General features: G+C 36.6%; 1 protein-coding gene across 2 annotated transcripts in view; it reads right to left on the bottom strand.

Moving 5' to 3' along the window:
• The window catches only part of LOC142345338 (synaptotagmin 1-like), an 83665-nt gene that overhangs the window by 12233 nt on the left and 45332 nt on the right, over positions 1 to 26100 (bottom strand). For both annotated transcript variants that reach the window (XM_075397346.1, XM_075397345.1), the window contains exon 5: positions 5912 to 6029. In XM_075397346.1, the coding sequence (XP_075253461.1) occupies positions 5912 to 6029 (118 nt within the window). The remainder of the gene's footprint in view (positions 1 to 5911; positions 6030 to 26100) is intronic.

Consider the following 26100-nt stretch of genomic DNA (forward strand, 5'->3'; position numbering starts at 1 on the left):
GAAAGCCCATCTGCACCACCACCAGTGGGAACTTGGTCTCCTGAAGAGTACAATTACGAAGATTACGCTCGGGAAGTTAGCATGAGTGTATTTGATGCGGAAAACCAAATATAAACTAAAACTATTTCAAACTTTCATTGTTAACTTATTGAATTATTTCCAATCTGTAATTATTAAAATCATTTCGGAATTGTCCTGCTTTTCCATTAATTTCGTGTTTTTGTTCAATTTTAATTCTCCATGTGTGTTAGTTCTACATTCCTTTAATTTGATGTTGCATTTGTAACGCTATTTCGCGTATTATAAGTTGGATGGATTCGCATCACGTTTGTGCATTAATTTATATCGCGTGCATAAAATTTACTGCATATGTTGTCAGTTTCCGTTATGTTAGTTTTCTCTTACATTCGAGACTCAATTACATTAATTCTACGGTACTCATTTGTTGCTACTCACTATGTATACTATCTATAATAACCAGTACATATTTTAATATTATTCCCAATTTTATACTGATGCAGTTTAAAATTTTTCGCTCAGCGCAGGATATGTGGTACGGTTGTACCATAATTTAGTTCTCATTTATTAAAATGTACTTAATTATTTTATACTTGTCCTTGTAAATCTAAAAGTCAATGTTCACATAATTATAAATTACCGCCGACTAAAAAGTCATTATTTCATACTGTTCACACCTCCCATTTTTACTCAACTATTCATTCTTTTGAATCTTCTTATTGAATTCAGTCGTTCGCAATCTAATCTCTTTTCCACTAGATAAAATCTTAGCGGATTTGAAGGAGAAATCCATCCTCATTTAATCTGTTTACATTCGCACCGCGATTGTGGTCAATTCTAAAAGTAACAATCCATTTGACGTTGGAAACTTGGATTCGCACCTCGAATCCATACATCTAAATCTACGTGGATTTACAGCACGATTGTACCCTATAGTCAGGGTTATCACAATACCCATTATCAGTACGAGAAAGTCAAGATACAAAACTAATCTTAGCACCATGATTATCAGTGAGGGTCGCAAGATTACCCAATATGATTTGCTTCCGCAAATTTCCCAGAAATCAGTCGAAGAGGGTTCCATAGATGGTATGCAATTATAATTTTATAAGAATTCGTTCACATTTCCGGTGGTATCAGAATCATGATATCAATACATGCTGGGAAGATTTTACATCAAATAATCTCACTCCAAGATTAGTTATCTAGATTCATCAATTTGAACCGAATATTGATTGTAAGCCCCCTTTCTTGATATAAATTTTGTGATCAAAATCAATTTGCTCCTGTCTCGGTAATCTGGTAAGAAAAATTTTCTTTCTATAAATTCTCACTAAGTTCAAGAATATAGTTTGATCAATATTCCAACACCCCAACTCAGACTTGAGCTGATTTCGAAGAGTCTGTTCCCATCAAGACAGTTCTTAATGTTTCCACCTTCGATACGGTTAAAGGTTTCGTGAAGATGTCGGCCGCCATTTTAATAGTCCCATCGTCCGTCCTGTTCCGAATGAAGTGAAATTTTTTTCTCCTTGTGTTTTATCCTCTGGTGCATGACTGGGTTTTGGCACAATTTGATTCAACTCTGGTTGTCCTCTCCATGAATCTGGCTGTGCTAATGGATGTTTCTGTTGGATGCCAAAATCTTCCAGAGGTTGCTTCAGAAACAATGCTTCTTAAACTGCTGATGCAATGCCCTGATTTCTGCTTCTGATGAAGAAGAGCAACTGTGGCCTGCTTCTTGAAAGCCCAGCTGAGTGCTGCGCCACGTCCGTTATGCTTGAAGTAATAACCCGTCGTTGATTTTCTGTCGCTCAATTCACCAGACCAGTCTTCATCCCCCCCCCCCCACTAAATCATAACTAGCTTCTTTTGTGTAAGTAAGTTTTAAACCTTTTGAACCTAAAACATAACGCAGAGGTCGTTATCTGCATAGCCAGTGTTGATTGGTAGGTGCTTTCATGTGTCTTCATCTAGAGCTGCTTCTTCAACATCCGAGGCATCTCGTCTCAGTGTCGTTTTTGAGTGTTCACGCTCTCTGCGTCATACCACTCCTCCTTTATTGCAGTAGATGTGTCCTGCTCCTCTTTGTTGTCATTGTCTTGATGAACATAATCCTGGTTCCCGATCCGCAGTTGCGTTGACCTCTCATCTATTAGGTTGGGCGTCTCTGTGTTGTCAGGGATTGAGCCCACGTCAGACTCCTTGAAGATCACTTCTCGAACTGCCACCACCTTGCGTGTATTGAAAGCGTACACCAGGTATCCGTTGTCTCTTTCAATTTAAACCACAAGCATTTGTTCCATTACCTTGGGTTCGAGTTTGCTGACGTCTCTGTCGCTCTTCCGCATGAAGAGTTTCCAAGCAAAAATGGATAATTTATTAACTGAAAGCTTAGGTTTTATATCTCGCATCAGCTATGCTTTTCTTCTCCTTGTCTCTCAATCAAGTTCCGGATACTTGTTGCTTGGAAAAATGTCGTTCCCCACATCATCTTTGGAAACCCGAGTCAATGAGCAAGCAACTTGCCATCTCTAGCAGTGTCCTGTTGAACTTCTCAGCCAACCCATTATATTGTGTTGTCTCTGGTATGGTCTTCTCCTGTAGAATGCCTGCATCTAAACAGTACATCTTGAACTACTCTAAGAGAAGCTCCATCTCATTGTCACGTCTCTGTTTCGGGGGCATCCCCATACTGAGATCAAACTTCTTCAGCCTGGCCAGTGCCTTAAGCAGATCCTCAAACACAAACTTCATTTACTGGTCTGCAAATACAGTGCAGAGCCGGAACCCTAACAGTGACTCTACTGTGAAAGGTCCGATCACGTATGTGAACACCCTCTCCAGCTTCTCTTCTGCTTGGGTCTCTGTTACTCTTGGTACAGGAGTCTTTGTGATCTTGGACAATGCGCACACATTGCATACTTCATCGAGTTCCCCCACTGTTTATGGTGCATTCCTGACCACATCCGCTTGAATCAAATGACCCAATTGTCTGTGCCACTTCCTTGTACTGTCAAGTTTCACGCTGTTGGAAATCATCTTGATTTCTAGAACGCTGCAGGGAAAGTTAAAAAAAATTCTTGAGTTAGTTTTACTCGAGTTCCCTTCTGGAATTTGATGCAGCAACTTCCTTTCTCGAAAGTGAAGCTATGTCCCCACTGTGTGCTTCTTGAGACTGATAAAAGAAGTGTAGATTAGTCAGGCACACACAAAACTTTTTTGAGTTCGCGTTGGAATTCCCCGTTGCGTGGGGGTACGCTGATGCTCAATCAACCTCTGCCCACCACTCTAGAAGTCTCTCCGCTGGTAATTCTCACCACTGATTGAATGGGCACAAAGTCGAGAAACGCGTCGATGTTCTTCACTATGTGGTCTGTACAACCACTGTCCATTAGTAAGCTTGCTGTCTTCCACTGGGTAAGTGTTCCTCGTCTGTGAAGCCAATGTTGGACCCATTGCCACTGACTCATGCTTGCCTCCATCTCTTTGTCTCTTGCCTGCTCCGCCTGACTTTTTTTCACCGCATTTGCTGCTTTCTGCTGTCTCCTCCCTCCAGCAGTTCTTGGCAAAGTGTCCAGGGATCCAACACACAAAGCAGTTTCTTTTTTTGGGGCCCTTCTTGAAATCACGCTTCTCTGCCAGTACCACTGAATCACTGTGTCCCTTGTGCCTTTGTGGTGTGCTCTCATGGAAGTTCTGCAGCCTTTATCTCAGCTCTGTGAAGTTCGTTGCCGGGTTGAAGCTTTCATGCGTAAGAAAAATTTCATACCTCATAGGCAGACCATTCAGAACCAAGGCGTTGAAGAGGGTCTCTGAGACTGCTTCCCCTAATTCTTGCAGGCTTGTGAGCAACTGCTGTCCTCTGATGAAGAAGCTATCCAAGTTGTGAGAAGAATCGAGCTACAGTCGAGCCAGCTGTGCCATCAAAGTCGGCGTCTCGACACTCTGAAATCTCTCATTCAAAAGCTTCCCAGCCTTTGCTCCTTCTCTGATGCCGTCATTTCCCACACAGTAATATCTCATCAGCAGGAAGTTTGTTGCATCTAGAGATAGTGCCAGATGGAACCACAGATTGTTCCGTTTCTCCTTGATGTCTGCAAATGCCTTCTCATATGCATCTTTCAGCACCTTGTGCTTCTTTTTCTGATCATTGCTTGCCCCATTGGCTAGTGGTGCAGGCTCATTGGGTTGATCCTCTGTCCCAAGTAGTGATTTGTAGAGTCCCTTCGTCTGCATCATTGCCACAAACTTCGTGCTCCAGATTGGAAAGTCCTGTGACATTCCTGTGTAGGTCAGCAGCTTTGCTGTCTGTTGCTCCATCGTAATTTGAGCAGGCAAAACAGTTGTGAAAAGAAAAGGTACTAAGCAGAAAAAGATTATGACTGTCAACAACAAATTATTTTTTTGTTTTAGAAATTAGTTTTATGACTTTGAAAAGTGCTGGGCCCAAAACTTGTTGGGTTATGGGTTTTCGCAAGCGCTTTAAAAGGCGGTTTTAACTAAGTAGCAAAATAATTTCTCAAAATGAGAAAATAACCAAAGAATGATATTTTACAGTACAATTTAGAGATTTACAGGAGCGATCTGATTATTAGATCAAGATATGATTTGATTTTGGTTATGAAAAAAGGCTAAAAAATCATCAGTATATATAACCATTATCAGTGCGAGAAAGTCAAGATACAAAACTAATCTTAGCACCATGATTTACAATGGTGGTCGCAAGGATTACCCAAAATGGTTTGCTTCTGCAAATTTCCCAGAAATCAGTCGCAGGGGGTACCATGGATGGTATGCATTTACACTTTTCTAAGAGTTCGTTCACATTTCCTGTGGTATCATAATCATTCAATACATGCTGGGAAGCTTTTACCTCAAATAATCTCACTAATATTATTTATCTAGGTTCAACAAATTGAACCGAATATTGTTTCAAAGCCACATTACTTGAGGATTCCCTTATATAATTTTTGTGCTCAAAATCAATTTGCTGCTGTCTTGGTAATCTGGGTAAATTTTCTTTCTATCAATTCTCACTAAGTTCAAGACTATAGTTTAATCGATATTCTAAAAGATATAAATCGGTTTTTCTTTTGTTTTGTCTTTTATGTCGCCGTGGATTTGCAATATTAGTTCTTGATTAAAATGGTGTAAAACACCAGACAGAAACCGACGAAGAATAAACAAATTTAAAAAAAAATGAAATGATATTCTCTCAGGGAGCAAAAATTTACGCTTCAAAAATTACCCACGGACTGTTAATTGCTCATGTTCTCATGCACAGACTAGAAATCTTATAAAATTTCCCAAAAACCGAAAATTGTTCGAGGACTTCTCAATTTTTTGTTTTGTAATTTATTTTATTCTACATATCTTTCCGTTAGAACATTGACTTCTTTGAAAAAGTATAAAGACCAACTAGAAAATAGTTTCAGGTCTCAGACATAATATCCATTACCAAAAAGCGAAAACAACTTTACAGTGCATGGCTTCGCATATTTTCCAAAAACGTTGTTTCCTATATTTTGGTACCAAAAGTTTGAGAAACAAATCATCAAGACTTCAATTCAAATTTTTTGTCGTTAATGTTTCCTGCGAAAACTGTTAAGTCACCATAGTGGCTGTCTAAAAAGCATACCAGAAGCTGAGCAGAGTATAAAATTCATTGAGGTTACATTGGGAATATTGAAAAAGGAAACAATCTTAGAAGAAATGCTGAAATGCTTCAGTCCGCCAAAGTTGATGGATCTTAACATAGTCTTTGCAAGAAATAATCGTCGGCAACTAATTCCTTCTATCCGGAAACCAGAGCAGAACTTTCATCAAGTTTTTTTGTTTATCAAGCTTATATGAGTTCATTTGCAGAAAAGTCTGAAACCTCGAAACTTACTAGTAGGTGTCATCCCAGACTGTTCGTAGCGGAGGTTCCTGGCCTTGATGACAGTGAGAGTGATCCTCTCTGAAGTTGGGAGAAAACAGAGAGATATGAGGAGCTCCTTGGTGTAGCTCTGAAATATATAATAATTTGCAAATTCAGCTCAGCAATTACTATACCCTAGTCGGGACAGGATGTTGATCTTGCAAGATCTTGCAAGATTCTTGCAAGATTAACATCCTGAATCACCTAGGGTAGCGTACATACCAGTACCAACAAACGTAGTCTCAGAAAATGGCTTCTTCGACTATAGACGATTTAAAAGGAACAAATAAAACTTAAGCAAAATTAAGTGGAATATACTTTTACGTTATATTAATAAACAAAAGTGCAAACAAGCTTTAAAATTGAAATAACTTTTCGAAAAATTAGGGTAGACGCCTGTATAGAACATACCTAATGTTCCCAATGACCTTGGGAACTCAAGAAAAGCATGACATTTGCTGATGATTAAAACTACCGCCAAAAACCTGAGAGTTACTCTTTCCCAAAAACATCTGACAAGAAGTCGCAACCAAATATGAGCAACCAAAAATCTAGAATATATGTTTCACTACATAATTTGGAGACCTACCTCCGTGATTAAGAAACATTGACTACCTTCTGAAACGGATTTTTTTTTATAAGCAAAGAGGGTAACATCACCCCCCCCCCCAACCAAAGACAAAGAAACCGTACCAAGATTGTGCCTCATCAAGAATGTGCCCAACTAAAAAGCCTACCTGACTACATAGCTACCATATCAGTGAAATGAAAATAATCATTGACCCAGCAAGAAGTGCAGAGTCACCAAAAAGTTCAGGAAGAAGAGATTAGATTCGTCTTCAGATCAGCATCAAGAAAAGACACCCCCAAGACGATGTTTCTTTGTCGTCACCAAAGACGAGGCGATTTTTTTTCTAGGGTTCCAGACGTCACCCAATCAAGAAGGCCTGACTTTTTTTCTGGTTGCAGACGTCACCAAGAGATGATCGCCCGAGGTTCCAGACGTCACCTCAGAAGTCCCTTCCCCGGTTAGACGTATCAAAAAAAAACTTGATTTTTTTTTGCGACAAAAATCTCAAAAACATGAAAATTGTCCCCCAACGAGCTTTTGTGGAGAATTTATGCAAGAAATAGCCGTGAGAAACTACATTTCGCACTTAGCAAAATAAAAGCACACAAATTGCACGAAAAAACGATATAGCGTTTTTGCATCGGAAAAGTTTAAAAAATATTTTTTTTGGATTTGTCGCAAAAAATCTACATGACAGTAAAATTACTAGTTGCATAGAACACTTCAATTGGACTTTAATTTGACTTTTTTTAGTTGAGTTGTTTATGCAAAATTTTTGCACAAAAAACGAAAAAGTCGCAAAAGTGCTTTTTTGAGGGTCAAAAATCAAAAAACGTTATTCCAACATTTTAATGGAAAATTTTTAATAAATCCAAGAAAACCTATTGATTGGGCCCCCTCAGTTTGCAATAATACAAGTTTTAAAGTTAGTTTATGGACTTTGCTTTTTAGCAAAGAGACAACGAGAATTTCGCAAAAATTGCATCTTTGTTTTTAAAAAATTCAAAAAACGTTTTCTTGACGTTATGATATAGACTATTAGTAGATACAAGAAAACCTATTGATTGGGCCCCCTCAGTTTGCTATAATACAAGTTTTAAAGTTAGTTTATGGACTTTGCTTTTTAACAAAGAGACAACGAGAGTTTGGCAAAAATTGCATCTTTGACTTTAAAAATTCAAAAAACGTTTTCTTGACGTTATGATATAAACTATTGATAGATCCGAGAAATTCTATTGATTGGGCCCCCTTAGTTTGTAATAATACAAGTTTTAAAGTTAGTTTATGGACTTTGCTTTTTAGCAAAGAGACAACGAAAATTTGGCAAAAATTGCTTCTTTGACCTTAAAAATTTAAAAAACGTTTTCTTGACGTTATGATAAAAACTATTAGTAGATCCAAGAAAATCTATTGATTGGGCCCCCTCAGTTTGCTATAATTCCAGCTTTAAAGTTAGTTTATCAATTTAACATTTTAGAAAAGAAACAACTTGAATTTAGCAAAATTTCATCTTTGACTTTAAAAATTCAAAAAACGTTTTCTTGACAGTATGATATAAACTATTAGTAGATCCAAGAAAATCTATTGATTGGGCCCCCTCAGTTTACTATAATTCGGGCTTTACAGTTAGTTTATCAATTTAACATTTTAGAAAAGAAGCAACTTGAATTTAGCAAAATTTCATCTTTGACTTTAAAAATTCAAAAAACGTTTTCTTGACAGTATGATATAAACAATTAGTAGATCCAAGAAAATCTATTGATTGGGCCCCCTCAGTTTGCTATAATTCCAGCTTTAAAGTTAGTTTATGAATTTAACATTTTAGAAAAGAAACAACTAGAATTAAGCAAAATTTCATCTTTGACTTAAAAAAAATTCAAAAAACGTTTTCTTGAAATTTTCTTATAAACAATTAGTAGATCCAAGAAAAACTATTCATTGAGCCCACTCAGTTTGTTACAAATCAAGCTTCAAAGTTAGTTTATCCATTTTGCATTTCAATAAAGAGGCAACATAAAATTTGCAAAATTGCTCCTTAGACTCAAAAAACTCAAAAAAAAAGTTTTCATGACGTTTTGATAGATACAATTAGTAGATCTAAGAAAACCTTTTCATTGAACCCCCTCAGTTTGTTATAAAACAAGCTTCAAAATTATTATTTCGATTTTACATTTAGTAAAGAGGCAACATAAAATTGGCAAAACTGCTTCTTTCACTCCAAAAAAAAATTAAAAACGTTTTCCCAAAGTTTTGGTTAAAACACTTATTAGTCCCAGAAAACCTGTTGATCGCAGCCCCTCAATTAATTTCAAAACAAGCTGATATATAAAGAGTATCACTTTTGCAAAACTTTATTCTTAAGAAAACCAGACAATCACTTTTTTGCTTTCAATTTTTGCGTACTACTAAACGCGCGCTTAGTTAATGGGGTAGTATGCACTGAAAACAGCTTCAAGAAAAACGAAAAAAGAGGAAAAATTAACAACTCTCTTTTTTTTAGATCGAAAGCAAGAAAATCAAAAGCTCGAAATAATTCACCACTTAAATTTGCTCACACAAATACTTCTTTTGAGTTGGATAACTCAAACGTCTCTTCCTTTTTGTCCGCGGTCTCAGAAGTCGCCGAAAGAAGTCCCTTTGCCCTTTTTTTGGTCTCAGTAGTCACCAGATAGAAAGAGAGAGTTTTTTGGTGTCAGTAGTGACCATAGTAGATGATCTTCAAAACTTACTGTCAGCAGTTACAGGAGCGGAAGGAATTTTCAAAGCAAAGATTTCAAAAGTTTTGAAAAGAAAACAAGAAGCAAGCAGTTCAACTTAAGAAGAAAGAATTTCAAACGAGCTCCAGTACAAATTGAGTTGTCTTGTCTTGTCTGCTTGTCTGTAGCTCACGTTGCCTATTCGCACCGCAATAAAAACAAAATTTTAAAACTTTTTCAACACAGGGTCTAATCAGTAGCAATCTCTAAGCATTTTTTACTCCTTTTTCGAAAAAAGTGTTAGCCCTTGTAAAAGTTCGTAACAAAACCATTCAAAAGCCATACAATTATTCTACTAATAAGAAAATTTTGATTTCCCCAAGTTTTAGCAATTATTTGGTCGTGTCTATTGTGATAACGAAACAAGCGCGCGCAAACGGTTATTTTTCTTTTTTTTAGATAAAACTAGCTAGATTTAGCACAAAAAAGCCACTAGGATTCTATTTTTCAGAAAAGTTGCGTCGTATTTAAAACAACAAAAACTGGGGCTGATTAGCCTCACAGTGTCATAAACATTGTTTTTCAACTTTGAAATTTGCGTCGCTCCGGTTTTTGAAGCCGTTTTTTACCTGTTAGTACGAAAAAGACCAACAAGAGCAAGATGACAAAGAAGAACAGTCAAAGTAGTCAGTACGCGTTAAACAAATTCAAAATTGCAGAGCTGAATTTGAAAAGCAAGCTGGACCTCTTACAAACTGCAATCGATCAGCGAAAGAGTTTCAGATCACTCACCCTGCTCATCAAAAAAGCAAAAGCAAATGTTGACGAGCTGAAAACAACACTTGATGCCTTGTTAAAAGAAAGTCCGAACTCCAGCAGCACTTCATCTGTCATGGAACGATATTCAAACCTTCTGTCACGTCTAGAGAAATTTGAACACGAAATTGACAGTTTAGATGACGATGGACTTTTCAGCCAATCTTCAACTAGGATACGCGATGATGTCAGTGTAACAACTCATACGACTGCCAGATATCCAACCTCACGGAGATGCTCACCATCAATGAACGACATTCCAGAAGCAAGCAACCCAGAACGTTCATCATTCTCTAACAAAACACCACCTTTACCACCGAGACCGGAGAAACCATCTTTGTTATTGTCTGAATGCCACACGACCAAACGAATGTAGTCAAAGTTTTTAAATGGCAACAATGAGAATCCGCTTTCTATGGGAATGAGTACAGCAAGTTTATTCAGACCAATTAACATCGATAACACATTTGAATCCAAAACAGAAGTAAAAAACTCGGATAAAAATTTTGCGAAACCTGAGACGACCGTCGCAAAAACTCTCGATCGTTTTGCTCTCAGTGATACAACGTTATCTGCTGTTGATAATTTTACAGTCAACCAGCAGCAGCTTAAAGCAGACAATGATTCAGTCCAGCCGCTTAGTTTTGTAAGCACGCAAAATAAATTTCAAAACCATTTTCCTCAGGAAAACTTTAATAATCAATTTCAGTCAAAAAACATGCTATCTGAATTTTCGCGAGATATCGCCGAGGAACGATTTCAGACGCAAACGTTTGAACCAATGAGCATGAGTTGTTCCAAATACCAAGGAACACATAATCCCCGCTTGATGAATCCCAGTTCTGTCAAATATTACAGTCAAGAAAACGCACAGAATCTAGATTTTGATCCGCAACAGACAAAACAACCAATTCAAGTGAGTAACACAATGACAAACTTTAATCAGTTTTCTGAAAATTCATGCCAAAACGCAAACAATTTTCAAACTTCTAGAGATAAAAATTTTACCAGGAAACTTTACTCAAATCCAGCCACAGTCTCAAGTCAAAACCGTAGGCATTGAGTCTCTCAACCCATTCGGTGTTCCACAAACCGCCTGTTCAAAAACAATAATTGAAAGGGTTCCCAATGCTCATCCAATCTTTTAACGTTTCCCCCACAAGCACAGCTTTCATTAGAGCAAACTCCCGAGTCACTATTACCACATTCACATTAATTTTCCAGCGTATTACATCCAATAACAAATGAAAGGTTCAGACACCCTTCATTTGAAATCAATTCTTTACCATGGACCTCAAACACAGCTCCATATTGGCAGAATCCAACGAGTAAACACTCGATAAAGTTACCACCTCTTACAATTCAAAACTTTAATGGCAACCCATTGAAGTACCACGAATGGATAAATAACTTTTTTTGCCTCGTACATAACAACACCAGTATTACTGACACACATCGTATCACCTACCTGCAAAATGCAGTTACTGGAAAAGCAAAAAATGTCATCCAAGCGTATTCGTGTGATCCTGCTTATTATAGCACAGCTTTAAACGACCTCATGTCATATTTTGGTGATCCTACAATAGTGGTGAATGCCTTCATAAATCAATTAGAAAACTGGAAATCAACTAATGACTATAACAAGCAAAACTTAGTAGCCTTTGCTTTGTTCTTGAAACGTTTAGTGCAAGCTTTCCAATACCTGGGATACACAGCAGACCTACAGAGCTCAACACTTATGAAGAAAGCTAAAGAAAAAGTCCCGCATAACATCCTCCTCAAATGGACAGAGTACACCGTTACATCAATCGAAACACCAGCTACTTTAGTTGAATTTCAGAAATGGTTAGAAGTTCAAGCACATGTGTACGATAAGATAAACCGCAAAACATTGCAGCAAAATAAGTTTCGTAGAAACAACTTTAATAGCTCTGGAAACATGAACAACAGCGATAGTCACGAAAGAAATTTAAGTACCCAACGTTCAGGCTTTCCAGCACATCCGACTAATCGAAATCACTCAACAACAATAAGCAGTAGCGGTACTCCGAAACCACCTAGCGCTCCACCTTTTCCACCCCTAAACAACGCAAATCAATCAAAGCGTTCTTGCGAAAAATGTCGAGGAAACCATATACTAGCGACCTGTCCCTATTACCAAAAATGCAGCCCCAGCCAGCGATTTGACATTGTAAGCAAGAGCAATCTTTGCTCGAACTGTTTGAGCAATAAACACAGGAAGCAAAACTGCCCATCAACAAAACGCTGCCAAATATGCAGCGGATACCACCACACAACACTGCATGACCCTGGTAAAATTATCAGGCGTCCATCAGCTGCTTTTGCCACGAGCAATTCCACAGGTACAAGTGTTACCAACCAAGCGAATCAGCTTGTCAAACAGCAATGTGAACCAGGAGGTAACAACAACGCAAGCGCCTCATCCAAATCACAAAAAAGCCGCTACGGACAGTCTTTTGCAAACAAAAATCAGAATCAATTTCAGCGCGCTAATTTGAACAATGCCAACCAAAGTTTTAGCGTGAATCATCTACAGTCTACACCAAAAGAATGGTTCGAACAGCTTCAACTTATACCAGTATCTTTTCTAAACGGCAAGAAAGCTTTCGATACGTACGCTCTGATCGATCCAAGAAGCCAATTTACTTTCATACTTGACAAAATCACAGAGTTCCTTGCTCTTCCATTCGAAGATCAAGAAGCCACTACGCTTCAGTATCTTAACACAGAGCATGATATGCCACTTTCAAAAATTTCTGAACAAGTGACAGTTGCAGCCTACAAAAATTTGGATCAAAAGTTTCAAATTACAACCACTTATAGCACTCCTTGTTTACATGTAGGACCAGCTAATACATTTGAACTCAACCAGTTTTGCGATGCATTCAAAGAACTTCGCCACATTCACTTCCTAGAAATAGCTGAAGGCAAAATCGGTGCCCTTTTGGGAATAAACACTTTTGCTTTCACACACCCAGTTGAAGTCATCCCGGCAACTAAAAACCAGCCATTCGGTGAAAAGACGAGGCTTGGATGGACCCTAGCTGGAGAGTATGAAAGAGTGCAAAAGCAACCCAAACAACGATCTCACCAGCAGAAACAGTACGTGTACCACGTATCACGATGAAGCTCCGACGATCAGCCTCTCGATGAATTGCTTGAGCAATTCTGGAAATTTGAAGCCGAAGGAACTCAACCGAAGCGTGAATCTACAAATCCCGTTGACAAGGAAGCCCTTGATATATTGAACAAGACAATCAGCTACAATGGTGAGAGGTACGAAATTGGACTGCCTTGGAAGAAACCATTGAGAATTGAAAATAATTATTTTGCAGCTCTCAGCCAGCTGAAAAGTCTTCAGAAGCGACTCAGTAATGACCTCCAATTGAAAAAGTTGTATGAGCAAACTCTCACTACAGATCTTCAAAAATTTTATGTCAAGCCAGTTGAAATGCAGCAGCCAGAGCCCGAGAAAATTTGGTATTTGCCTCATCGCCCGGTGGTTAATCCAAACAAGCCCGGAAAAGTGCGCAGAGTAGCAAATGCTGCGGCCAAGTTTAGAGGACAATCTTTGAACTCCAATTTGATCACAGGACCAGATTTGCTGAACAACTTGGTAGGAATTCTTCTGAGATTTCGTGAAAACCCAGTTGCCATTCTCTCTGATATCGAAGGCGTGTTCATGCAGATAGCAATAAGGCATGAGGACCAATCTGCATTACGCTTTCTCTGGCCCAATGAAGAGACGGTTAACCAATACCAGTTCACCAGATTAATTTTTGGAGCAACCTTCTCCCCATTTTGTGCAATTTTTGTTCTGAACCGTTGCGCAGAAGATAATGCAATTGACTTTCCAAAAGCAGTTAATGCAATAAAGAATCATTTTTATATGGATGACTATATCCATTCTTTGCCGTCTATAGAAGAAGCAATTGAAACCATTAACCTGACTAAAGATAGCCTTCATAAAGGTGGCTTTCGCTTGACAAAATTTGTGTCAAACAAACATGAAGCCCTAAGGTTCATTGAGCAAGAAGATCGAGATGAACTGAAAGAGATCAATAGAGTCCTCGGTCAGAAATGGAATACCAGAACTGGTTGTTTTCTAATGAAGACATTAGAACAATTTCCCCGAAATGCAAGTGAGTATACACAAAGGAAAATGTTCAGCTTAGTATCAACAATTTTCGATCCCCTAGGAATTTTGTCCCCGCTCACAATTAGAATCAAAATGCTTTTACAACAAGTCTGGAAGCTAGGCAAGAAATGGGATGAACCACTTCTCGTAGAACTTCATTCCAACCTACAAAAAGTGCTTGATAGTTACTTTGCAATGCCTGATATCGAAATCCCCAGACGGTTGAACTCCTCAACGAATCAGGAAAATAATCACCAGCTCCATGTCTTTGTTGACGCCTCAACCGTTGCATTGTCAGCAGTTGCGTACATTCGCACCCAAAAACAGGACGAAATCTTTCAAACATCTTTTCTGCTTGGAAAATGCAAAGTTGCACCAATAAAACAAATTAGTGTGCCAAAATTAGAACTCGAAGCAGCCGTTTTAGGTACACGCCTCCGCACATTGATAGAAACCGAAATGACATTAAAATTTGAAAAAGTCTACTTGTGGACTGACAGTCGTGTTGTCTTAGATTGGATCAGTTCAACTAAGAAACAAAACGTTTTCGTCTCAAATCGATTCGAAGAAATTAAGAAAAAGCTAAAACTGATGAGTGGAATCATGTCCCAACTAGTTTTAATCCAGCCGACCATGGAACGCGTGGCCTTGAGCCATCAGAAATCCCCTCGAAATGGCTTACAGCACCACAATTTTTGCAAAACACTGAAAGTTCGTGGAAAGATTTGTAAAAGATTTCAACCGTAGGTGCCGTAACCAGAAATACAAAAACACCAATCAAACCTGTTCTAGACCCAAACCGCTTTTCAACATGGAATAAACTACTTTTAACACTCGCAACTGTCTTCAATTTAATTTACAGAGCTAAGAAGAATCGTTCCGACAAAAGGCAATACACAAAGGATGATGTTTGTTTATCTCAAAATTTTCTGCTGAAGTTGTCTCACAACAATGCTTTTTCCTCAACAATCAACGCATTAAAAAGAACACAAAAATTAGACGCCGAGAGCAAATTGAGAAACTTAAATCCAATAATTGACCAAAACGGACTCCTACAATCTAGTGGCCGTCTCCTATTTGCTCCAACAGAATTGGAGATCGAAAAATGTCCAATAATCTTGGACGCAAAGGAAAAGATTGCGAGACTATACCTTGAACATGCGCACAGAATTTGTGCTCATCAAGCAACAGAACCGGTCAAAGCATTCGTACAACAACGCTACTAAGTCATTGGACTTCGAAAAACACTACTTTCTATAAAATACAGATGTGTTCTGTGTCGCCGTTTTGACACTCAAAATATACAACCAATAAAGGCCCCACTTCCTGCTTTCCGCTTCCCCACAGAAGAAACCAAATTTCCGTTTGCCAACACAGGACTGGACTTTCTTGGCCCGTTTTATATTGAGGACAAACAAGGCAAAATCGAGAAACATTATGGACTTATTTTTAAATGCCTCGTTACGCGAGCAGTCCATTTAGATGTCCAGATTTAAATACAGACACCTTCCTCAATGCATATCGACGATTCACCTGCCGAAGATGCCAACCTATTTTATTGTAAAGCGATAGCGGAAAAACTTTTGTTGGCGCCTCCGAAGAGCTGAAGAAGTCGGTTAAGGCCTTAGACAAAGACAAGATTTATAAAGCCCTAGCTGCAGTCAAAATCACATGGAAATTTAACCCACCATACGGCCCTCATTTCGGTGGCGTGTGGGAGCGATTGATTCAGAGCGCCAAAAGGACACTCTTAATCATTCTAGGATCTAAGCGTCTCTCCTTCGACATCTTTGAGACAATAATGGTAGAAGTCGAAGCAATCCTGAATTCCAGACCCTTGACAAACGTTGTTGATCAGCCTGAAAACGAAGAACCACTCACTCCTAACCATTTTCTCATTCAACGCCCTTACAGTTCCTTGCCACCTGGAAACTTTGGAGACCAACAGCCAGCTAGTTTCAAGAACTGGAAGCACGTGCAGCAGTTGATGAACCACGTGTGGCGGCGTTTGATTAAGGAGTACCTGCCGACATTACTCAAGAGACGTAAATGGACAGACAACAACCAGCCTCCTCTGAAATTAGGAGATGTTGTGTGAGTACTCAAGGACTTGACGCCGAGAGGAATCTGGCCCCTTGGAAGAGTTCTGGAAACATCCCCTGGACGAGACGGTGAAGTACAAGTTGCCAAAGTAAAAACGGCTTACGGCTCGTTCGTGCGTCCTGTCGCCGGCCTCGCACGGGTTTTTTCCCCGTAGTTTTTGAATTCAAATTTTTCGCTTCGGTCTTAGGCAACATGAGCTACATCCACCCCCTTTGATGTTATTGCCCTTACAGTATTTTCATTCCAATTATATAGGTTCAAGGATATCGGATCAAACGACAATCAAGATGATCTCCAACCCCTGCCCTCCTTCTTGGAGCATGTTCCCAATGACCTTGGGAACTCAAGAAAAGCATGACATTTGCTGATGATTAAAACTACCGCCAAAAACCTGAGAGTTACTCTTTCCCAAAAACATCTGACAAGAAGTCGCAACCAAATATGAGCAACCAAAAGTCTAGAATATATGTTTCACTACACCTAATTTAAATTCAACCAAATAAATTTAGATGTACCATTCATTTTAAAAGTTCCTTCGTGTCCATCCGAAGCATATATGGTGTCTTATAGCACACTCTAATAACCCCTCATGCATTATTAACGGGTTATTAGAAAAAAAGAGGACGCGATTTAATGCTCAACTACGAGAACAAGCTGGCTTTACCTCCGCGTTTTTGTATGACTCACAGTATAAATTAAACCATTTTTCCTGTAATTCGTCTGAAATTTCGTGTTTTTTTGTACAGCAGTTGAGTGTGCGCCCCTTCTACACAAAACGGATGTTAAGTTAGACGAGAAGTTTCTACAATGTAATTAAACGGTTGATGACACCTGTCATCATCGCCTGATCATTAAAAAACATAATTAACATTTGTGGGCGCTTATGGAATCAAAACCCTTTTCTTTGCACCATGGTATCAAATTTAAGCACTTATGGAAGCTAATTGACCCATGCTGCAAGTTAAGAGAAATGTTAGTACTGACTTTTCCGTACTTTTACACAAAATATTATTTGTGAGAAAACAGAGCTCATTAAAGATCAGCCAAAGGATCGCTATTGAACAGACTTTAAGATAGACGTTTGACAAAAGATCCAAACAAAGAGGCTCGGTTATGTGCGTACGCACATAATGTTCCGATCCCGCTCATCTACATTCTTGACTTAATTGGCTATCAAATGATGAAGAGATAGAAAATTTTCAAAAACATACATATCGTTCAATAAACAACCAATGGACTACAATAGTGCCACGCAGGAGGGCCAATGAAAGTGGTTGATAATAGGGCAACTAGTGAAAATAAAAAAAAATCAAAAAACAAAAACTATTTGGCGACCAAAACTCGATATCTATAATAAAAACAATCATAACGAAATCAACCTGGCATCAAAACCTAAACGAAATATTTAACCTACACTTCATTACAAAAAAAAAATATGGGACCTGTCCTCAATGCGACTGGTTAAGAGGTCGACAAAAAAGAGCAAAGAAATTCAGGTTTCTGTTTATGAAAATAATCAATTTCACAGTAACTAATGTAATTAGATATCAACTGAAATCACTAAAATGTTCATTTATATCTCCATTTGAAGCAATTGAGACTTGTCATTATCCAATGTTTAATTGCACAGAATTTCAAAGTCAATGGGACCACCGATTATTGCTAAAAATTAAAAAAAAATAACAAGTCCTTTAAAATGTACAAACCTATAAAAATATCAAACATTCTAAAAAAAAAATCTCGTAGTAACAGTACTAACAAAACCTAGAAGCAGATATTTGTTGAAACCGTTATAGAGATTAAACTATAGCTCACTGGAAATGTTTTCTGTCCTGTGCTTACAAATACTGTGCAATAAACCGAACAAAGAACTAGTTAAAAAAATGACGAAGCTCAAAAACCCAAATATGTTTTTGAAAACCAAAATTTTTAAGTCATAACAGACTTAAAATTTCAACAAAAAGCAATGGATTAGGTTGTAACACTTCTGGAAACCAATTGGGCCTGTTAAAAAAGAGACTAAGTCACGACACCACAAAAAAAAAACAACAAAAACATAAAGAAGCAAAATTTTCAAACAATTTTACCACATCACACTGATCAAGGCACAATAATTATAAGACGTTACCTGCAGCAACTGTAAATCATTTTTTTTACTCATGTTAGCATCAACGTGTCTTCCTAATAAAAGGACTAGGTAGACATGAAAACAGAAAGAAACCCAAAAATTGAACAGTATAGTAATCTCGAAAATTTTTAATGAAACTAAATGGTCGAAGCAATCAGTCACCAATTATAACCGAGCGCAAAAAATTTTTGAATAAAAAATTCCATTGATACTTCTAATTAGTGAGATTGAGTTACATGGCGACAAAAATGAAAGCAAAATGGAGAGAATGGAAATTTTTTTAAAATATATTTTGAAAGTCAATAAAACAAACAGCTGTAAACTGAAATATTTGACCAGGTTCTAATGGGAAATAATTAAGACCTATCGTTACATGGTGTACAACATCAAAATGAAAGACAAAATCAAAAGTCCACAAAATTTTGCGAACTAACTGTCTCAACCAAAAAAAGCAAAAAGTGTTCAATAAAAACAGTTAATTGATCCAGATACGCCTTTTTCCATTGTTGTGCATTTTCCATACTATGCTTTTTTTAATTGGTCAAGTCAAAAAATTGATAATTTGACAAGGAAACAAAATGAACTAAAAATAAATGCAATTACCGAAAATGTGAATAAAAACAGCTGAATTACGTCTAATATTCACAAAATTTTAAGCCTCGATAACTCCCTATAAGAAATAAAAAACGAAAAAATCTTTTTAATTCCAAATTTGAAAGTCAATAAAACAAACAGCTGTAAACTGAAATATTTGACCAGGTTCTAATGGGAAATAATTAAGACCTATCGTTACATGGTGTACAACATCAAAATGAAAGACAAAATCAAAAGTCCACAAAATTTTGCGAACTAACTGTCTCAACCAAAAAAAGCAAAAAGTGTTCAATAAAAACAGTTAATTGATCCAGATACGCCTTTTTCCATTGTTGTGCATTTTCCATACTATGCCTATGCTTTTTTTAATTGGTCAAGTCAAAAAATTGATAATTTAACAAGGAAACAAAATGAACTAAAAATAAATGCAATTATGCTCAAAAATAGAAAAAAAGAAAAGCATTATCAAAACAAAAAACCATTAGTTGAATAAAAAACCGTTACTAACAATAATTTATAACTCACAAAAAATTGGTTTCCGCCTGTTGTTACTTAGACTGCACATGAAATTGAGAAAAATAAGATAAATTAGTGACAACGTTTAAAATAACCGACATTCTTAAAACAGAAATTTGAAATTTCATAACAGACATTAGTTAAGAATTGAAAGAGTTGTGTAGGTTCATTTTACCTCATGGAAAGCTGACTGGGTCATTACTTTGGGAATATAAGTCATTGAGCTACAACAATAACGATTAGAAGCAAAGTTCATGAAGTCCACAATTTTTTACGTAAACAATTGGTCAGAGCCATAAAACCCATGAGCTAAACTCTGAAACCATAATGTAATCTCTATGGGCCTCGTTTATTGCAAATCTTTTCTGTCATTAATTGATCCTGATTTGATATTCTTGTCTAAAATACATTTACACAGCGAAAATAAGGTCGCGTCCCCTTAAAACCTGAAAACAATTTGTCGTAAGGATCCATGTTGAGATTAAGATCAGCCCAGATATTGCTGCGCGTCCAAAAAACACTCAATTGTGCAATTGGTTGCGAAATAGATCAATTTTTAAACAAAAATTTTCAGTTTGTTGAAAATGAGTAACGCATTTTGTATAATTATCGAGTTTAAATTCGCAAAAAAAAACTGGCAAAACTATAATTCCAGAAGACTCCAGTACAACTAGTTGTTTTTCGAGCGTGAGAAGAATATGGCGGCAGTGGCAAGGTGTCTAATTCCAGTAAATTTAAAGCAAGTGGGCTAAAAGAAGAATATTAACTCTCCATTTTGACGAAAAAACTATGAATTTTGAAAATATTAGCATAATTCTAGCCAAAAAAACTCGGATCGAATAATTCAGGAATCCTCCTCTATCTTTAGAGATGAAACCAATGATTTTACAGTTAGCAATTTTAACTTATCTTAGAGGACGAAAGTTTGGTCAAAATTACCGAAAATGTGAATAAAAACAGCTGAATTACGTCTAATATTCACAAAATTTTAAGCCTCGATAACTCCCTATAAGAAATAAAAAACGAAAAAATCTTTTTAATTCCACATTTGAAAGTCAATAAAACAAACAGCTGTAAACTGAAATATTTGACCAGGTTCTAATGGGAAATAATTAAGACCTATCGTTACATGGTGTACAACATCAAAATGAAAGACAAAATCAAAAGTCCACAAAATTTTGCGAACTAACTGTCTCAACCAAAAAAAGCAAAAAGTGTTCAATAAAAACAGTTAATTGATCCAGATACGCCTTTTTCCATTGTTGTGCATTTTCCATACTATGCTTTTTTTAATTGGTCAAGTCAAAAATTTGATAATTTGACAAGGAAACAAAATGAACTAAAAATAAATGCAATTACCGAAAATGTGAATAAAAACAGCTGAATTACGTAAAATCAACAAAATTTTTATGAAATTTTATTAAATTATCAAAATTGGCGAAATAATAGTCAAAAATTCCGAAAAAGGTGAATGAAATCAACGGAATTCACTCTATTTTCTCGAAAGTTTAATCCTCGATATCTCCCTGTCAAAAACGAAAATTAAAAAAATCTTTTTAATTCCAAATTCTACGCTGGAAGGGCTTCCTAATGATACTACTGACAACTCTCTACGATGATTATATCGATCGGTCAAAATTCTCTGAACAAAAAAAACCAGTGGAGTATAGTTCCTCCCCCACTAAAGTGGGTCCGAACAAAAACATCAAATCTCCTTTTGGTTTCTTTCTGGGCATGGACAATTTTTGTTGTTACAGTTTCTTCAGCCAAGTCGCCTAATAGACTGACCCAAAGGCTCTTTTCCGATAACCTCTTCAATATTTCATTATATCAGACACTGGAAAACTGTTTTCTAATTTACTTAATGGCCCTCTACAAGAACATGAAAAACAGTCTCTCTATCCCGCTAAATAAGATTGCATCCTTGGTTCTTCTGAGCTAATCAGGGTATGATCTATTGGAGAAAACCCTCCGTTTAATCAGCTTAGATGAAAATGTCTATAGATTTTTGTGAAGCTAATTCCGATAGATAAAAGGCGGCTGGCCATTCTTAATAAAACCGTCCATGGAATTTTCCTTGGGATCAAAACAGAAGCTCTGGGCAGATTAGATCACTATAGACAGTTAAAATGTGTCAGATTATCTTCAGATTATGGAACGTGTCTCTGAGTACTTGCTGTTTAACTGATAGAAAATATTACAAAAAAAGCTTTGATTAGAAAATACACAATTCAAAGCCATAGTCGGCGTCCTGCTTGATGTGAGTGAAAGCAACAAAGTAGTCATATCTAACTCTTGTGCTAGTATAGCGGTCTTTTCGTTCTAAGTTCATTTTCAGGCGCAGTATGAACAGCGAATTCGTCAAAATGAAATCTCAGTGAGTTTAAAGGAATTTGAATTTCACTTTGTGGTATCAATTGAGCTTTAATTGACGTCTGAATTCAATCTGAAGTCTACATGACAAGCATCCAAGTATGAATTCGACAGAAGAAAAGGCTTTCTGATTGCAACATCTCAGATCTTGAGCAAAACTTAAAATACAACCTCGTCAATAGCACTTCAGAAGAGCATGTTAAATTGAAATCTTAGCCTTCTTAGCAGGACATGATATGACACACTAATCTTTGAAATCAGTAATTTATATTTTCAAGAGCGTCAAATTCGTTTTAAAAATATTTTTACGAATACGAACAGACATACAAACGTCTGAAAACAGGCAAACAAAACAGCGTCAAATTTCTAAACAAAACCCAATATAAAATGCTTTTTTGGAAACTCATAAAAATGTATTAATTGAATAATTATTATTCTTGTATTAACTTTAAACAAAAATCTCACTATTGATAATTTGTTGACCACACGAGTTTCGGGCAGTTTTTGATGGATGAGCACTTTTTAAAATAGTGAGAGTAAGAGAAACTTTTGCGATCGGTTATTTCTTATTCAATGGGTAAACACAGCTTATGAGTAATGCCACATAGTCCTCATGCTTGTAAAAAAAGAAAACGCGAGAAATAGCAAAAACAAATAAAAGACTGGAAATGGGTAAACAAGAATCACATATTTTGTCAGAACTGTAGCAAAAATCAGAGAGTCAGTTGTTGCACCTCTGTCATCTGATTTTGGATTGGCTAATCGAAAAACGATGTTGACCAACTTGCTAATAGGATTATTTTGACAAAAATGTATTTGCAAAATTTGGTTTCAGCGATAAATTAATATGAAGCTTTAAAGTTGGGGTTGATACTGAATACTGTGGTGGTAGTTTAAAAGTGATAAAAAATTTTGAGTTTGAGAGTGCCATTGAATCTTTTGTGTACTTAGTTGACCTTTGTATTGTAAGCTGCGTTGTTTGTAGGACCATCTTTGAACTGCCAGTTACCTATTTTGAACGCATCGTCTTGTTGAATGCGGCGTCTGTAGCTAATTTGAGTTGTAGTTTTTTGTAAATCGTAGTGGCTTTGAACTTCAAAGCCAACTGGATTTAATTTCAAAAAAGTAGATTTACAATTGCTGATGGTTTGCTTTTAGATTTCGTTGAAAATGAATTTTACGTTGAAATTCATTTGACACAATTTATTTGCCGTGTATTTCCTCAGACAACAATTCATTGTTAAGAATTGACCTGTAAATAGATTTTTGAATTGAGCTCTTGCTAGATGATCTGTTGCCTTGCAAGATCCTGATTCCTACATGATTTTATAAGATTAACCAAAGCTAACTGCGGTTCTTATAAATGAGGTTTGAAATCGTCTCTTTTTTGTTTTCGTTGCTTTATGAACTGTTTAGAGGTCAGAGTTAGCCTTCTCAGAAAAAAAATGAACAGAATTTGAAACCTTGGGTTATTTGAATGGCTGTAGATAGGGAACAATTCGATTGAATATGGGCTGTAGAAATTAAGAACAATTCCTCTTTCGTGGACGTTAAGGACACGTGATTGACAAAACTTTCCATTTATGGAGGGTACAAACCCAAACAGAACTGAAATAAAATGACCAATTACAGTTCCCTTTGCGTAATAAAATTAACAATAACGGAGAGAAAGGGAAAAATTTCATCCACTCTGGACAAAACTGATAGTTCTTTCTTGGATTTTTAAATATCTTTAGTCAATTTTTCCGTGTATAAATCCTTTACCTTTGCCCTGAAATGGACTGGTCGAAAATGCATTAATTTCAGTTAGGACTGTAAAATATATACAGGGAATTTTTGCATCCCGCCTTTTGTCTAAGAGCAACTTTTAGTTTTATCAAAAGGCTTATCGAAATCAGCTGTCAAAGCAAAAGCACAGTTTGCTCAATTAATAATAGCCCGATGAATGGCTAGCAATGCAAAATGACAGAAATATTGGTCGACAGGTGGTTTAGCCTACAGCATAAAAAGAGAAAATGAGCCGACAGTCAAATTCCGGTTAGTCGACAATCAACTAATTTGGCAAAATATTTTTAGCTAATTCATTGTAATAAGCATTAGAACGTGTTAGCGGCTTTTTAGTTCTCGTATATTAATTGTGGGCTAAACCCTCGTTAGCCATTTCGGCGATTGCCGTATGTAAATACCTACTAGACCGGATTCAGTTTGAATCTACTTAGGCGCTCAAAAGATCTCAAAAACGATATAAATGGGCCTGCTTTTGACAAATATATATGGTATAGCTTTGTTCGCCTAAAAAAGGCTTTTCAGAAAATTTTTAATTAAGCATGTAATGAAAAAAAAATTGGCAGCTTTTTAAAACTTTAAAATGCTATTTTAAGCTATCTATATGCCAGCATTCGAATTGATTGTTTTTTGCTAAGTAAAATCGTCAATTTTGTCAATTTAGACATTTAGAAAACATTTCAATATATAATTGATGGTTTTTATACTAAAATCTGCTTGAAGGAACTCACTTCCCAATTCAAAGCAAATTCCCGTTCGCCTGTTAACCACCATTAGTCAGATTATAATCTGTCACAAAATTAAAACCTACAAAAATTATGAGCCACAACAACCGTAAGAGAACAAAACCGTTGCGATTTTTTATAAATGAGTTAGTTTGAGGAAGCTCTGAGTCATTGTTGAATCCAACAAAAGTTTAAATAGAATCGGAGTGAGCTATTTCACAACAAACCCACTGAATAAAATTCAAAACGTCTGTTATTTGATTGGTTCTAAATAGGCAAGAAAATTGGTTGAAATTGGGCTATAAAAATTAAGAAAGTGTTCACTCTCGTGGACATTAATGTCGCGTAATTGACAAAACATTCTATATATGGAAGGTAAAACCCAAACAAAACTGAATTCAGAGTAAGAATTTAGAATTCCTTTCACGGCATAAAATTGATCGTCCTGCAAAAACGGGGAAATTTTTCTTCCATTCTAGACAAGATTGATCATTCTTTCTTGGATTAGTAAATATTTTCAGTCGACTTTATTATATATAAATCTATATTTCACTGCCCTGCAATTGACTGGTCGAAAAAATGCTTCAATGTCCATGATAAACTTGGGAAAAAATGTGGACAGGGAATTTTAGCATCCTGCCTTTTTTGCTGAGCAACTTTTAGTCTTTTCAAAAACGCTTATTGAAATGAGCTGACAAAGCAAAAGCGCAATTGGTCAGTTAATAATATCCTGATAAACGGCTAGCATTGTTAGATGCTAGGAATTTTGGCCGACATGGGGTGTAGCCGACAGAATAAAAAAGAAAAAACTAGCCAACAGTCAAATTTGGGTTGGTCGGCAAACAACTAATTTATTTGGCAAAATAATTTTTGCTAATCCTTTGTAATAAGCTTTTGGACGTGTTATCGGTTTTTTATTTCTCGTATTGTAGTTATCGGCTAAACCCCGTCGGCCATTTCGGCGATTGCCTCATGTAAATACTTAACAGGGCGTCTTCATTTTGAATCTACTTAGGCGCCCAATAGATCTGAAAAAGGATATAAATCGACCCGCTTTTAACAGATATAAATGGTATAGGCTTGGTCGCCTCGACTACAAAATTGGTTTTTAGAGAGCTTTTTTAATCAAGCATGTAATGAAAAAAGAAATGGGAAGCATTTTAAAGCTTTCAAGCGCTATTTTAAGCTATCTATATGCCAGCATTCGAACTGATTTATCACTATTTTTCTGCTAGGTGGAACCGTCAATTTTGTCAATTTAGAGATCTAGAAAACCTTTCATCATTTAATTGATGGCTTTCATACCAAAAAACACTTATTGACAGAACTCACTGCCCTATTCAAAGCATTTTCCCATTCACCTGTTAAACGCCATTAGTCAGATTATAATCTGTCACAGAATGTATGATTAAAACACAAACGCCCGCAGCTTGCTTTCAAAACTTTTTACCTAGGGAGGAAAGATAGGTTATTTACATTAATGTATTCAAGGTTGTTAACGAATGAAAATGATTAAGTGAATACAAACTAGTAGAGAATTTGAAAAATGCTTTGCATAATGTTTTCACACAGTTTTGACTATGCAATTTATGACTGCAAGCGGTATCAGTGTCATCACGCACAAAAAATGACAGGCATTATATTTTTGCCTGTAGTGATGCAATACAAGCAAATGAGAATCTCAAATATATTG

The sequence above is a fragment of the Convolutriloba macropyga genome, chromosome 9 (genome assembly GCF_964194025.1).
Source record: "Convolutriloba macropyga chromosome 9, txConMacr16.3, whole genome shotgun sequence".
Taxonomy (NCBI): Eukaryota; Metazoa; Xenacoelomorpha; order Acoela; family Convolutidae; genus Convolutriloba; species Convolutriloba macropyga.